Here is a 16,215-nt window from a genome sequence, read left to right as displayed (position 1 = left end):
ATACATTATATGCAGGGCACTTCTTTGCCACGTAATTTGAGCTGCTCTTCATTGAACTCAATGAAGAGCAGCTCAAGATTTACGAGTGTCTCAGACGGCTCGCAAAATGCGAGGAGGAGCATTTACGTGTGAAACGAGGCAGCTGTAAACAGTCTGTCTTTTCACACGTAACTGCCTCTCATCGTGTGAACATACCCTAAGTGCTATCTGTCTCTATGAACACACGACTGTGACCTGCACAATGATGAGCAGCTCTTGAATGCTGAGAGTTGTAGTATCATAACTAGGAGGCCCGAGTCCTACCATAAAGCAGTGACGCCGCAGCTCCAGACAGGACACAGGCTACAAAAACCGGTGCCCACAGATTTATATTCTTTACCCTTTTCTCTCATTTTTTACTTTGCGCTCTTATTACCACCAAGAAACGGTCAACGCGCTGCCGTTAATAACACGCAATGGCCTGTGGTGACGAAACGCGTCGCCTGTACGTTCTATCTGTGGACATCTCATGCCTGGATCTTTCTGTGCACAGCCATGGCTTAGGGTATGTTCACACGAGGTTATTACGTCCGTAAATGGACGGACGTATTTCGGCCGCAAGTCCCGGACCGAACACAGTGCAGGGAGCCGGGCTCCTAGCATCATAGTTATGTACGATGCTAGGAGTCCCTGCCTCGCTGCAGGACAACTGTCCCGTACTGTAATCATGTTTTCAGTACGGGACAGCAGTTCCACGGAGAGGCAGGGACTCCTAGCGTCGTACATATGTATGATGCTAGGAGCCCGGCTCCCTGCACTGTGTTCGGTCCGGGACTTGCGGCCGAAATACGTCCGTCAATTACGGACGTAATGACCTCGTGTGAACATACCCTTACTGACTGCCACCGCCGGACACGCGGCTCCTTTGACGTGACGCGCTCCCTGCCTATTTGCCGCTCCGTATTCTGCCTTCTTTGGCGTGGATGCAATTACCAGCTATCGCCGCCGCTTCACATGCTTCTGACGCGTGGTGTCATTTGCTGCCCTATATGCGGCCTCCCTGGCGTGGATACAACGGATCAGCTCACTATTTGCCACAGATCGGAGACTGCGCGCTACAACGCATTATCTCCGGACTTGTCCCAGGACGCTGACCATTGGCGAGCTGCGTGGGCCTCACTACTTTACAACCCGCAGTGAACTTTCTGCTATTGGAATGGACTTTTCTCGATCCGGCTTCAGTCCACAAACATCGGAAACGTAAATCATCCATCGGGCCAATCATTTGTGCTGGATTATACGGACTGTCCATATTGTGTCGTCTGCGGAGCGTCTAGGATTGCTGTACACGTCATTAATGGGTCACGTGACCTTCTTATATGTCACATCTACCTACAACTTAGTGACACGTTGTCCGGCTGCGCTCACCGCCTGAGCGTCGCACTTATCACGGACGCCGCCATCAGTTTATTATCCTCGCACGTCCTTCAATTACTCATCACCGCTCTATGCTTTATATTATTGGCTGCGCCTGTAATCCTGGTCATATCGGTCACCTGTATCTCTGAGCCGGCCCGGTGCGGTCTGTACTGCTATATATATATATTACCTATGATGCGGTATCTTGTAATATTATGTATTAATAAAAATTTTCTTTTTTTTATTAGTGGAGTGACTTTTAATTACCAGGGTCTCTTTTTGTGGCCACAATTGTCCCGGCGGCACCGTAATATTTGTACTGCACCCTGGCTTACTGTAAGGCTGAACGCACACGTTGCGTAATTTGATGCGGAAAATCCGCAGCTAAAACCATAACCCTTTTTGAGGTGCGTTTGTTACATTTTGATGCGGAGATAGGTGCGGTTTTATGTTGCGGTTTTATGTGCACCGCAGGTCAATTTACATGCAGAACAAATACGCACCGTGCAGATGAGATTTCTTGAACTCTTATTTACTTTGCTGGTACGGTATTACACTGCGCTGCAAATCCACACGTAATACGCAACGCGCGAATTCAGCCTCAGAGATCACATAGTTGTTTTTATTTCTCGAATAAGAAAGATCTGGCTGCAGCCGGCCTGCTTGTTGACTGTCTCCAGAACGCAACATCTGCACCAAGTAAAAACAAACTGTAAAAATAAGGGAAAACAACAACACAGACCATGAAGATGCGTTTAGGCTCCGTTCACACCGGTGTTGCGGGTGTTCGTTGCTCTGCTCTGTCAGAGGAGCAGAACGGAAAACTGGAAGCGATGGTTCCAGTGCACCACGGATACCACAGGCGGCCGACGGAGTCCATTGAATTTAATGGTTTCCGATGGGGTGTCCGAGGTTTTACTGGAAACAATCGTGCAGCTCGCTGGCTGCGCTATAGTGTCCGATAATCTCTGCTGGATCGGTGACGGAGCCTCCAGCGCACATGTGAACAGCCCCTTACATTTGCGGATTATTTCGCCTCACTCAGTGGCGAAGCTTGGCTGGCGGCGGGTTCAGCTCGTCATCTGTATCTCCAGCACAGGAGAATCGCAGAAGCAGCACAGTCTGTGCGCTCAGCTCTGCTGCATTTCAGGACATGTGCTCAAACCTTTGGCCATCCACCCGTAGACCAAGTCAGGCCCGATCACACAAAAACCAGGGCAAATAAGAAGAGGAAGTCCTGAGGAAACGTTGTCCTTACTTTGGCGTGAGGAGTGGGTCTCCTGAATGCAGCGTGACTGTGGCGCGGGTCTCACCCCCTCAGTATACGGGCATCAGTTCCCCAATAATGTTTCCCACCGGAGGTTTAGTAACTTGTAGTTTATGGCCCTTTCTGTAAGGCTTTAGTCCAACGAACGTGTGCGAAATCGAATGTCCGATTCGCAGCCGTGCGGCGCCCCGTGATCCCTCAATAGACCAGTCCTATTTTTTTCACGGGCTCTTCACAGAGTCCTTTAAAACAACGGCCGTGTGAACAGCCCCATAGAAACACAGGCAGCCGTGTGATGGCCGTAAAAACATCCGTCACATGGACCATTTATACGCTGGTCTGAATGAGCCCTCAGCGGCGTGTCCGTTATTTATAAAAGACCCTCAACAAAAGAGACACCACAATGTAATGACTTTCAGTGAACTCATCCATGATGGAAAAGAACTTGTTTAATGCAGCAGGACGGGGCCCGGGTGAAAATAAATAGGTATAAATATACTTGAGAACACGTGGAATATGTTCTCATACATGTCATGTGATAACTGTTAAAATACATTCCTGTCTAAGAAACAAAGAACGGCGACAAACAGGGACCATCTTCTGACTCCGCCCATCCCCCCTCGTGTCCTGATCGTGGACAGACCTACAGTCCGGACTCTTCACAGTATTTTGCACTTTGGGGACAGAGATCACAATCATTTTAGAACTATAATATTATTTTTTTTTACAGAATTGACATCATGTTTGATTGTGGTCAGGGAGACAGAAGGACCGGCGTCACGCCGATGAGGAAGCGCAGACGGGACTGGACGGCCTCGATCACACGAGTAGTATTTATCCGCGCCCCGTTCAGTCCGTCAGTGCACAAAGGCTTTAAGAAAACGCCACCGAGGAGACGCTGCAGGCGGCCAGTATTCTTAATAACCTGCGCACAGCGACTCCCTGAAGACGGGGGGACTCCAGCCGCGTCATCGCACACGAGGGGAACGGGGCCCTTCAGAAATACCTCATGTAAATGAAGACACATACGTCTGAAAATTCGTTTAATGCCAGTCGATAAAACCGAATCCTTCGCATCCTGCAGATTTCTAAAAGAAAAATAGAGAAATGCAGAAGAAAAAAAATAAAATCATAATTTCAACCATTGACATTTGATTCCAGTATATCCAGAGTTACAGCCTCGGGACGACGTGCGCGCGCAGGAAACTAACGGCTGAAGCCTCTTTTTTAAAAACATTTCCACGGTTTCCACTTCGTTCATGAAACGTCCACAGAACCGGGAGGACTCTCTGCCGCCTCCATTAGAAGCCACTGCGGTTACCCATCCAGTCCCTTATTATGTACAGATACGAGGCTTCAGTACATGGAATGAGGAAAGGCAATGCTCGACAACCCCGACCTTTCACCTATGCCCAATGCCAGGATGGGGTCAAAGTGACGGCTCCGAGTGAACCAATCAATGCTGCAAATTGTCACAGTTAAGACTTCTTCCGAGCAGCGAGAGAGAACACAATGTATCGCCACAGGTCATGAGCGCCATCTTGTAATGAAGCGTCTGGTCTGAGCCATCACGTCGGAGACAATGTCAGGGCTTGCCGATGTGCATCTCGCTGCTTCCATTCATGTTGGTGGTGGTGGTGATTATGTATTGTGTGGTTTGAGATGAGTTGGCAGAGGTTTGCTCCATGTGGTCTTGGTTGGTGATCGCCTCCTCTGTTAGCGCGGCCTTCTTCATCTCCAGATCGGTCTGTCCATCAGAAATGACGTAGTGTGTCTAGAAGAGGCAGACAGAGGATCAGTAAGGGAATGTTCACACGGCAGCCTCCGTTACGGCTGAAATTACTGAGCTGTTTTCAGGAGAAAACAGCTCCGGCATTTCAGCCGTAATGGCAATTGCGGGCGCTTTTCGCTGCGTTCATTACGGACGTAATTGGAGCTGTTTTTCTATGGAGTCCATGGAAAACGGCTGCAATTACGTCCCAAGAAGTGACAGGCACTTCTTTGACGCGGGCTTCTTTTTTACTCGCTGTCTTTTGACAGCGGCGCGTAAAAAAAAAATGACCGTCGGCACAGAACATCGTAAAGCCCATTCAAATGAACAAATGAATGGGCAGATGTGTGCCGACGCTTTGGAGCCGTATTTTCAGACATAACTCGAGGTTAAAACGCCCGAATTACGTCTGTTAATAGGGTATGTGAACCCAGCCTTTATCAGGAAGGGCATGAGGTCTATGAGGGGGATTACCGGGACACATTCAGCATCTACATTACCTTAACTTGGCCACTGTTCACCGGGGTAACTGGGGTACCCACAGCCGCCTCCGTAATCACATACTGACCCTGAGGTAACGTCATCATCTGGATCTCAGAAGCTAAAATAGAAGATAAAACATCACAACGTGCCGGTACATTTATATATAATACCAACATATTCTGCGGCGCTGTATAGAGATCGTCATCACTCATGTCGGTCCCTGTCCCCATTGGGCTCAGAATCAAAATCCCGTCTAACCCATCAGTAGGTTTTCAGAGCGTGTTAGAAAAAATGGAGAACCCGGAGGAAACCCAAGAAAACACTGAAAGAACATACAAACTCGGGGCAGAGGGTGACCTTGGCCGGATTCAAACCCAGGACCGACCACTGAGCCACTGGTTAGATACCCTCCCACATAGAGCGACCCATCTATAATCCATTTTCTGATGGCAGATACAGGACAGGTGAGAATGATGGTATCCACAGCACTATATGCCACTTATTGAAGGGTCCTGATCCGGTCCATGGGTTTATCTGACACGTTTCATATTCTCTGCATAGTGGCAATCACTGGTTACAAGGAGAGGTTAGGAGGGGTCATCCCACCACAGCAACTTCTCAGGATAGGTGATAAATGTTTGGTTGCCGGCGGTCCCACGGTTCAAGAGTCAGTTGGACATTTGATAAGTTGTTGTGGTGTGATCAGCCCTTTAAATGTCCCTCCTGCACCAGCAATTATGGCGTCTAATGGCACGGGGCTTTATTCTAATTAAAATAAACCAAAAAACAATCACCATCAGAAAGGCAGAACCAAATACTCAGAGAGGTAAAGGCCTAATGCAGCGTAATGTGTGTTGCTTTAGGACCCAGGAGCCGCCTCATCCCTGCCCAAACAACTTACGGTAACCACGGAAAGAGTTCCATCCGCTCGGCAGGTAGGCGTGTTGCACTGTGGAGTTGGTCTGAGTTTGGGAGTTCGGGGTCTGCATTTGTGACGGACTGACATCTTGCTCTACTTCCTGTGATGATGGACTGAGCGTCTGACAATACACGACCAGAAACAGAGATTTAGCAAAGAGAAAACGCCATCAAATATGAAATTCTGCGTGATGATAGAGAGGCAGGGGAGGCTGACAGCGACATTACAGGAACAGAACTGACAAGTCACCTGAGAGGGGGCCTGGGTGCCCGGGGGAGGCTCAGTCACCTGGATATGCTGCACCTGGATGGCATGCTGACTGTATCCTGTGGATTCCTGCAGCTGCCCCATGTCTACAGTGGAATGCTGGGTCTGGTGGGGTGACGGCGCCTGAGCAGGATAAAAAACATATAGATGTATTATACACACAGCATATTCCTAGGAATGGATTCTTGATGCTAGGAGAAGTAAATGCCACAAGGACACAGATCTTACCTGGGAAACCTGCACGACCTGTAGCTGTATGTGCTGCGGATGCTGCATGCCGGCTGTTGCTTGCGACACTGGAATATACTGTATACGCTGGTAGTCGCCCTGCGCGGTGCGGTATTCTGTCGTCAGAGTCTGTGACAGCTCAGTCATCGCCTGTGTCAGGAGATCTGTTGTCTGTAGGGAAATAGAAGCATTAGAGGTGGAGAGAAGGCAGTTTTATGTAATGAGTCACCACGCGGCAGAGAAGAGACACAATGAATGGAAAGTCAGAACTGATAACATGACTGAAGAGCTACTCACCACCACCGTCTCCCCGCCTGCGCCATCAGCCGTCAGCACTGCCGGGGCCGCACTGATCATGGTGGCCTGCGTGCTGATCGGTAACAGCGCGTACTCCGGATGTTTCTTACGTATATGTTGCACCATCTTGGTCTTAAACAAACAAGGAGTAAGATATTTGATCACATAGCAGGGAATGAGTGCACGTTGCTGTATTACTTGTATTGCTGATTGGATAATGTCCACATACGGGTAGGGACACACTAGGCGGGAACACTGCAGATTTCATTGTGGAAGATTCACAGAATAGCAGCAGTGCGGGTGAGACTTGAACCAATGTCGTCCACACAGCGGGAAAAAAAGGAGTTCATAAATTGACCTGCGGTGCATTTTTTTTAAGCCGCATCATGTCAATTCATGCTGTAAAATTGCGGCTCTTCTGTTGCGGGTTTGAGTTTGAGATAAAACCCACAACAAAGAGCTACGTGTTGCGAACTTTGCGGCGGAAACGACGCAATTCTGCTGCAAAAATTGAAAGTAATAAAAAGCTTATACTTGCCCGCGGTCGTAGCGACGCAATCCTCTCTTCTGAGCGCAATGAAAGGCTGCAGCAGTCACTTGGACTACATCATCATCCCAGGAGGCCGGGTTATGCTCAGAAGAGAGGGACGCGTCGCCAAGACTACAGCAGGGTAAGTATAAACTTCTGCAGCAGACATGCCGTCTGAAAACTTAACCACAATTTGGTCCGGTTTTTCGGACGGAATTCCCTGCGGGTACCGGGGCGGATACGCTGTGTCGTTTTACACAACATATCCATCTAGTGTCTTCCTTTCCTACAACCACACAGTAGAATATAAGGCTGAAGCTACACAGCGACATAAAACCGCAGTAAATCATGGTTACAATGTCACTTGCAACTTTTTCAGCCCAAGTAAATAATTTGTTTTGCGGTGTAGTGTTCCAGCCCAATAGATTAGCACGGTCATGGAAGAGACAAGATCTCGCTCACCTTACTGCTGTATTGCTTGGCACAGTGTGGGCAGCAAACTGGGGGTGTTGCAATTGTCCCAGTTAGTTGAGTGTGAGTGCTTAACATGGGGTCAGGCTCTCCAGGCCCCGCAGGACGGAGCTTCCGAATACTGGGCGGCAGCTCTGCTCCCGGGTGGTTCTTCAGGATGTGCGCTTTCCTCTTGCTGGCACTTTTGTAAACCTGTCCAACAGAAAATCAACCCAGTCAGGAAGTTCTTCTACCATACGGGTGCTGAAGTGCCTCATTTCCTTGGAGGCAAGCAGAGATATTGAGACTCACCTTCTCGCAGTACTGACAATAATAGTCACGGTTGGGTTTGATAATGGGCAACGTCAGCTCAGGAACTTCTTCTATCTTCATTTCTGGATGTCTCTTTGACAAATGATTGACCTGAGAGAGGAGGAGAACAGGTAAGAGCGAATGCCATGAGAACCCTTCATACATAGTGACCAGGAGTGCATCAGAGCACATCTTCCCTACCAGCATGCCCCTTCTCCGGAAGCCCATCATACACACGCGGCATTTGAACATGAAGCTCTCATAGTCGGTGGAGGCGATGCGTGGCTTGAATGCCTTGGTGCGCCCCGTGCGATCTGCCTTCTTGGCTTCTCTCTCTGGATTGTGCATGCGCTGCATGTGTTCCCTCAGCTTGTCCTTTCTCTGAAACAACCAGAAATCTTGTATTAAAAGTAAAAGCTCATCATCCCCAGGGTGCAGCTCCGAGTAAAATTCTTCTATGTAAAGTGAGCCGCTTTATTCATGGGAAAGAGAAAGTGTCCATGTCAGGTTGTGGCAGTTGCGTGGTTTTATCTGAGAAGCAATAAAACTCAATGGTCGTCTTTCCACTATATGGATAGGACGGCTTACAAAGTACGGTTTTTTTATACATGTTCGTAATATTAAAGAGTTATTCCCAGAATCAAAACATATCACCAAGCCACAGGATAGGTGAGAATTTTCTGATTGCTGGGAGCCCCATCGATCGCGACAAAGGGGGTCTCAAACACCCAGATAATCCTCACTGTATTTCCCGCAGTGCGGAGCATCTTGACCGCTGCTGCTCCATTTAATGTCCATGAGAATAACAAACAGCCGAGTGCTGTACTCGGCTGTTAGATGGATTTTTTCTCGCGTGCTGCTGCTCCATTCAATCAAATGTTCCAACCGTGTAGATTTCAGCTTGACTTTCAATTGCCGAGTAGCCTTAAGGGACAGTCACACGCAGCAGATCTTGTTGCAGAAATCCCGGCGCCTGCTGCAAAACCAACCACATTCATATGGATGGAACGGATTTTCAGTCGCAGAAATCTCTGCAACAAAGTCTGTCCCGTGTGACTGCGCCCTTACGAAATCCCCCAATATTTTTTACAGAGTGAGATCAGAGTGAAACTAGATTTTAAGGGTAGGATCACACACGGTGTAAGCACTGCAGATTTTCCACAATGGATGAACTACGGAAAACCCGCAGCGTATTACAGTAACAGCAGTGTGAGATTTCAACAAATCTCGTCCCCACACTGTGGAAAATATCAGCCGAAAAAAAAACGCACAGAAATTGACCTGCGGTGCGTTACTTCAACCGCAGCATGACAATTATTTCTGCGGATACACAACTCTTCTGTTGCGGGTGTACCCATTGAATTCAATGGGGTGCTTAGACCCCGCAACAAAGCAGTGTGTGTTGCGATATTTGCGGTGGAATTACAGCGATGCGGCAAAAAAATAAATAAAAATAAAGTTAAATTTACCCAGAGTTCCCTGCTTCTTCTCCAGTCCGGCCTCCCTGGATGACATTGCAGGCCATGTGACCGCTGCAGCGTCACATGGAAGGCAAAATCATCCCAGGAGGCGGGACTACGCGCCGAGAAGAGGGAGGGGGTAAGTATGAACCTTGTTTTGGGTTTTTTTCCGGCGTCGCTTCACAGCGGAAATTCCGCCGCAATAACGCATCACAATGGGGTGCCATTTTCCGGACCGCATTCCCTGCGGTGTTCAGGGCGGATACGCTGCGCAGCTTAACACACTGTATCCTCACTGAATATGTTGTGTGTGTCCCTACCCTAAAGGGGTTTTCCCATGAAGGAGATTTATGACATGTCCACAGGATATGTCAAATGTCAGATAGATGCGGGTCCCAGAGGAGGGTCCCCTAAGTAGTGAATGGCAGTTACAGAAGCAGCGCAGCATGCGAGCTACACCCATTCCGTAACTACCATTCTGTTCTATGGAACTTACGGAAACAGCGCTCAGCGGTTTTCGTAACTCACGACCATATAACCTTGTTTATGGACGGGATACACCTCATTTGGCCACAACACAGAGCGGCGGAACAGGGTTTAGGGGGCCCCGTTCTGGAGATAGGTGCGGGTCCCAGGTGTGGGATCGGCATCTATCTGACGTATCCTGTGGACATGTTATAAACGTCTCTGATAATGTATAGTGACAGAAATCATTCCCATGCTGTTGGCTCAGACCAGCACTCACCTTAAACTGCTTGCCACACGTAGAACAGAGGAAGTCTTTGCGATCAGAGTGCCTGAGCATGTGCAGACGCAGCTTGTCGGGCCGGCAGAAGGCCTTATCACACTCCGTGCAGCGGTAAATTTTTTCAGAGTGGAAGCTCCGCACGTGTTTCTTCACCTGGTAACGTATATGGTAGTGATCACGAGCGCCAAACATTGACATATTACATTTTCTATTTCTCCTGTTATACTGTAAGATTTTCCAACAAAGAACGGTCACTGCACCGGACGGATTACCAAATAGTTTCATTGATTGCAAATACAGTTGAGGGGATTTTTCAGCCATACGATGACCGCTCTCTCAAGCCCATGTGGTTTTATCCGTTATACCGTCTTGAGAAAGGACATCGTACGGTGGAAACGTCACGTTGACTATTTGCAGTGGTTGATGTGATCGAGAAAACTATTTGGTAATCTGGTAATTCCCTGTTGGACTGTTATTTACTGGGATACGGTGGGGTCTGGAGCCACATGATGAACAGTGAAGTCCATGAATGGTGCGGAGGACCAGATTTATTTTACTCTAATATTATATTATTGCAGTGAGAAGTAAATAATGCAAACGGGAGAAAATCATGATTCTCACCTGAATGAAATCGGAGAAGCGTTTTTTGCAGGTTGGGCAGCTGAACCAGCCGTCCACTACGTGCACCGCAACATGGTCTTTCAGCAGGTCCAAGCGGTCAAACGAGTCGGTGCAGAAGATACAGGAGTAGGTCTTCTGGTCCAGATGGAACTTCATGTGGTTCTCCAGGGAGCTGGTGCTGATGAAGCCCTTGTTGCAGATGTCACAGGTCAGAGGACAATTCCCATCTCGGCCGTGGAAGCGCAAGTGTTGGTCAAGTTTATCCTTTTCCCTGAAGGCTTTCCCGCACTGCAGGCATTTGAACGGTCGGTAGGTCTTTCGAATAAAAAGATGTTGCAGGGCGGCGTTCTGTGAAAAGCCAAACAAACCATCTTTAACTGAAAACGGAGGATTATTGGCCAAGCGAAGACTGAATGGTGGCGGGAGAAGCGTCATGGAAACCTTCAATAGCAAAATAAAATGAAGAAATGTGTTCATGATTTTGGCCGCCCCGCCATTGCAAGCAGCAGGTGTAAGATCCAACCTACCTGCAGCTCCAGCTGACCGGTCCGCATGTGAAGAGAGAAAGAACAGGTTACAGCGGAGAACGTCCCCGGAGACACGGACAAGGCTACGCTCAGGGCCGGGGAGGTTTGAGTGCAAAATGGAATTGTGGAATTCCAGGTTAGATCTAGAAAAGGTGCTGCTGAGTATCTGCGACCGTCAGGACGAGCGCTAAACACCGTACACTACCCCACCGGTTCATAAAGAAGCGCCATCTGCGCCCAACAATGGAAATCCGTCATCTTGCGGTGTGCGCACTTTTAACTGCTTGCAGATTATTGATGATCATGTCGGCATCCTCATAATGATTATCACACGAGAACGGTTACGGTTCACGCGCAAACAGGAGCGGGGCAACGGTGTAACGCACAGAAACCTCTGATCTCCTGCATTTAACCCTTTATATGCCTCCCTTCCCCATCTTTTCTGGTTTGTAACGTTCACACGGCATCATTAGATGTACTGAGGAGTCTTATTATGAGGTTTCTATATAAATATGAAGTGACGGTACTGCAGCTTGGCCGCTATTCTGTGACCGGAGCCGACTGCTTCCGGCATGGATGTCCGGTGCACGCATGCAGCCGATTGGTGCAGGGTCCGGGTGTCAGACTCCCACCGATCGTATACTGATTACCTATCCGGTGGATGGGTCATCAGTTGTACAGTAGTGGACAACCCCTTTAAGGCGTCAAAGACGATATAAATAACAGTATGAATGACCGTATGTATCGTGGGGTTAGGGTTCCCCCTAACCTCGCCAGCAAGAAACAATGCAGGACCCGGAGCACGAGCAATACTTGGAGGGAATCAACATTGTAACACCATGATCCACATGTACTAATAATGACATATTTTGCACCAATGATATTGGAGAGACGTTGGTGAGCATTGCGCCATTTGGAGTGGTCTGTGATTAGTCTCTCCTGCTTTGAGCAGCTGTACATTTGCATCATTTGCTTCTTTTTTGCTTATGCTTTTGATGAATGAGACTAGAACGACGCCAGCAGATTGACCACGGCCACTTTTATCACCTTTTTCATGATAAGACAAATGCTGAAAATTTGGTGCAGTTTTGGACGTGACTTGCAATTTTTGCCAAAATCAGGTGTAAAACTGAAGAATAATTGTGGACCCGCGTCTTTTTAGGAACAACATTCTGTGCGGTTCTTAATAGATCTTTATGGTGTAACTGTGGCTGTGAGGAGAGAAGGGAATCTGGAGATCTTGATCAGAAAATGGAGCCCTGACCCCTATAAATATCATCATTTTGTACCAATTTAGATTAAAAAAATAAGTTGGCGTATCAATGTGTGTTTTGTGTAACTTTGTAAATACATTTTATTAACAATTATTTTAAAGAACAGCTGCTCTGTATTCGGAGCAGCTGTATCTAGCGCTATTCACTGAATCCGTCAGTCCCATGGAACTGACGGCTTCAGTGACAGCGGGTCCTCTGTCTCTCAAGTTTATAACTTAGATGTGATAGTTTACAAGTGGATCTTATGTGTCAGAGACAGGCAGGATCCGCTGTCACTGAAGCCGTCAGTTCTGCGGGACTGATGGAGTCAGTGAATAGCGCTAGATACAACTGCTCTGTATACAGAATAGCTGTATCTAAAAAGTAACACATTTTTAATAAAAAAAGTTCCACAAAACACTCACACCTTTTTATTTGTCATTTTTTTGTTTGCCTTTCAATAGTTTACACAGCCTTTAAGCAGAAAGCACACAATAAAATACTTCTGCCCTATTTTGACATCAATACTTCATGTAATATTATGTAGAGAGAGCACGGTTCATACCCGGATGCGCTTGGCTCGTCGCATGTCTTCAGCGGTCAGGGTGCTTTGATGTGAGGTGGCCTGTATGGGCTGCACAGTTGGAGCAGGCTGTAAGAGTTGGCTCTCTGTTTGGGGATCCTCAGTACTTTGTGTTGTTGGGCCCAAGGATAGTCCCGACTGGTCAAGGCCATTGATTGCGGATGGATTATTGTCCTCAAAGTGCGGTCGCTTATTCTGAAAGTGTAAAAGGTCCTAAAAGAAAGAAAAAAAGATCTCGTGTTCCGGGCTGCTTTGAAAACAATACACAATTAAACAGAAGTATTATGATGCCTGGGCATGGTCTGGCATGTAGAGAATCGCTTCAATAGAAACATTATAAAGACTGATGGGTAACTCGGCAGAATAAACACACATTGTATTATAGTCGAGCTACTTCCGGAATGACCAATTATACCCGGGGTGAAGACAAAGTCAGAAGAATGGGAGACACCGAGTCCAGAGAAGCAGCAGAGCAATGACCACGTACGACCGCCGTGATGCCCGCGACGTGTTACTGGCACGAAACGAGCCGATCCGCAGCATCAAACGTGATCCACACTGCCCCCTGCTGACTAAAATCATGCTAAAGGGGCAATAACCACCCACAGATGTAAATAAAATGTCATATATATTCTCGGCTTTGTAAAACAATAACCACAACAGATCTTCACAAATTTTTTTTCTATGTCCCGAAAAAGTTTTGAATGTAGTGGCAGCCACGGACCGAATCAATGCCATGATCTAAGAAACCGGTCTGAGAACACGAAGCTTTACACACAAGTACCTGACTGCCAAGACCGCACTTCTCTCTGTTCTCGCCTGTAATATCCAAACGCATAAATTTTGGAGGTCTCCCCGGTCTCCTTCCAGGTCCAAATTTCCTCCTTGTCCTGCCTCGGCCACGTCCTTTCGTCCTGTTATTTTAGGGGTACATAAAAGGAATCCACAATGGTCATTTGTGCCAGATTAAAAGACAAAGAGATTTAAAAAAAATACATAAAATCCGCTCGTCTTCTCCTGATAAAATACACATAAACGCAGCATGATGGAGGAGTCTGGATGTGGAAATCTTCCATAACATGAACACGCCACCAGAAGCTCCAGCTCCACAGACCTCACCTACATGCCACATACAATATATACAGCATGAAGCTGCTCCGCTACAACCCAAGGAGAACACACACAAAGCGCCACAGCCACCGGTCACCTGCTGAAGAAGTCCAGCTTCTCGTCGTGGGAATTTAAGTGCTGCTGAAGTTGCTCTGAGCTCATGAAGCGTCGATTACACTCATAACACGGCCAATTCTTCTCTTGCTCCCGTAGAACTAAGGCATGTAAAGAGAACGGCTATTACAGGGACATCCACCCTTCATGGGCACACCACGCTGGTAAATAAGCGGCCCGCAGACATTACACTGCAGCGACACCGCACATTTGACTCGGCTTAACATGCTTTTTATTTGAATAGAGGATAGAGATGAGCAGCTGCCGGACAACTCCAGTGCCGCTTATCTCTAGGAGGGATAGGACAGAATCTGCGTGTCGGATCCTCACAATGTAGTCGTCTACCAGTATATACTGAGCACAGGCCACGTGGTTATTGGTACGGAATAAGTGATTAATCAGCAGCTCAGTCAACACTTTCGTCTATAACCAGAGGTCAGGGATCGAGATGGTGCATGGCCGCAGTCGCATGGCCGCATAGTCGCATGGTCGCATGGTCGCATGGTCGGCTTACCCTTTCTTTCCTCTTGTGAAATGTCATGAATCTTCTGGTGCACAAACTCTGCATAGGACGCAGCAAACCAAACCTATTAAGAGAACAAATCAAACGTTAATCTAGTGATAAATCAGCAATATCCAATCATCTACGGTGCAGCATGTGCTCTATACAGTCAGTGCGTCACCCACGTCTCACACCTCCCCTCCCCCCGTCCCCGATCACAGGGAGGTTTCGTACCCTCAGCTCCTGTTTGGGTTCAATATTCTTGATGGTGGTGTAATAGATGTGCTGTCCGTACTGATACGCCACCAGGTTCTGCTCCAAGTGATTTTGGGCCGGACGTACAAACATCATCCAGTTACAGAGACTTTCCTCAGACAAATCAAACCAAAGATCTTCCTGATAGGTCTCCGGAGACTCCAGGACATGATTTAACAAAACCTAGAAAATAAAACAATATCTCAACACATTATGCGATAGAATGACATCACTGGAGTCCACTTTCCTGTCCTCCATTAATAGCAGTGCCCCCACCACAATGTTCAGGTGCCTACGATGGACTCATCACAGTCACATTCTATACATTTTTCATTAGCAGTGGACTCGATGGATCCCATTCATTCAATTTAGATTTTCTTTTGACATCAGCATTAATCTGTGCGGTCAGAATGTGGCAAGCAGCGAAAGTGTAAATGATGCTATTGGATCTGGTCAAAATAGTGACTCACATTTATAGAAGGGCAAACAAAATGAAAGCCCTTAGTTTCCTTGTTGGAGCATCAGGTGACTATTCTGCACTTTATCCGCAGCATATACATGTAATCCACGCTGCCGACGGCTGGTAACAGGACAGGCATTTCCCCGGCAGCGGTTCCCGGCATCATCAGGTTGGTGAAACATTACTTTCTGCAGAGTAACTCCAAACCTGAGACACATCCGGTCTCCGCGCCGCCCCTGTGTGTCTTGTGACGTCAATAACTTTGTTCATTTTTGCATCATTTTAAGAAATCACGCACCTTCAGATGGATGTAGGTGTCCTTCAGCTCTGACTTTTTAACTAGAGGTCCTTCCAAAGGTCCAAACTGGGTGCGCTTGGGGATACGCCGTTTGGAGTAAACCCCACCGAGGAAGCGATCGATGTAGAGGACGAGCGGCAGACTGGCTCGCGCTCGGGTTAGAACGGGGCGGTTAGGAATTGGATGGAGGGCGCCGTGTTTCGGACACACAGAGGGATGGGCGTTATTGCATTCTTCACACCCTGCAGAACAAAGAAAACATTTGAACAAGTTCAGCCGCCAATGGTTTTGTGCAATTCCATCATTCTGCAGGTCACGAAGCAAATCCGGAGACTCAACGTTTTACAAAAGAGAAATATAAAA

General features: G+C 47.7%; 1 protein-coding gene across 3 annotated transcripts in view; it reads right to left on the bottom strand.

Annotated features, from left to right (window-relative positions):
• Positions 1-3,074: 3,074 nt before the first annotated feature.
• The window catches only part of PRDM10 (PR/SET domain 10), a 29,317-nt gene continuing 16,176 nt past the window's right edge, over positions 3,075-16,215 (bottom strand). For 2 of the 3 annotated variants that reach the window (XM_075839115.1, XM_075839117.1), the window contains exons 7-23: positions 15,853-16,094; positions 15,074-15,277; positions 14,852-14,924; positions 14,321-14,438; positions 13,898-14,027; positions 13,096-13,326; positions 10,751-11,098; positions 10,127-10,282; positions 8,123-8,302; positions 7,922-8,032; positions 7,622-7,822; positions 6,631-6,762; positions 6,334-6,504; positions 6,088-6,228; positions 5,821-5,959; positions 4,937-5,037; positions 3,075-4,439 (exon numbers count right to left, since the gene is read on the bottom strand). In XM_075839115.1, coding sequence (XP_075695230.1) covers positions 4,251-4,439; positions 4,937-5,037; positions 5,821-5,959; positions 6,088-6,228; positions 6,334-6,504; positions 6,631-6,762; positions 7,622-7,822; positions 7,922-8,032; positions 8,123-8,302; positions 10,127-10,282; positions 10,751-11,098; positions 13,096-13,326; positions 13,898-14,027; positions 14,321-14,438; positions 14,852-14,924; positions 15,074-15,277; positions 15,853-16,094 — 2,867 coding nt within the window. In that variant the 3' untranslated portion in view covers positions 3,075-4,250. The remainder of the gene's footprint in view (positions 4,440-4,936; positions 5,038-5,820; positions 5,960-6,087; positions 6,229-6,333; positions 6,505-6,630; positions 6,763-7,621; positions 7,823-7,921; positions 8,033-8,122; positions 8,303-10,126; positions 10,283-10,750; positions 11,099-13,095; positions 13,327-13,897; positions 14,028-14,320; positions 14,439-14,851; positions 14,925-15,073; positions 15,278-15,852; positions 16,095-16,215) is intronic. The other variant, XM_075839118.1, reaches the window with a different exon arrangement.

Source organism: Rhinoderma darwinii, chromosome 10, assembly GCF_050947455.1.
Source record: "Rhinoderma darwinii isolate aRhiDar2 chromosome 10, aRhiDar2.hap1, whole genome shotgun sequence".
NCBI lineage: Eukaryota > Metazoa > Chordata > Amphibia > Anura > Rhinodermatidae > Rhinoderma > Rhinoderma darwinii.
The sequence above is the reverse complement of the archived record's forward strand: the minus strand, read 5'-3'. Positions and strand labels throughout refer to the sequence as shown.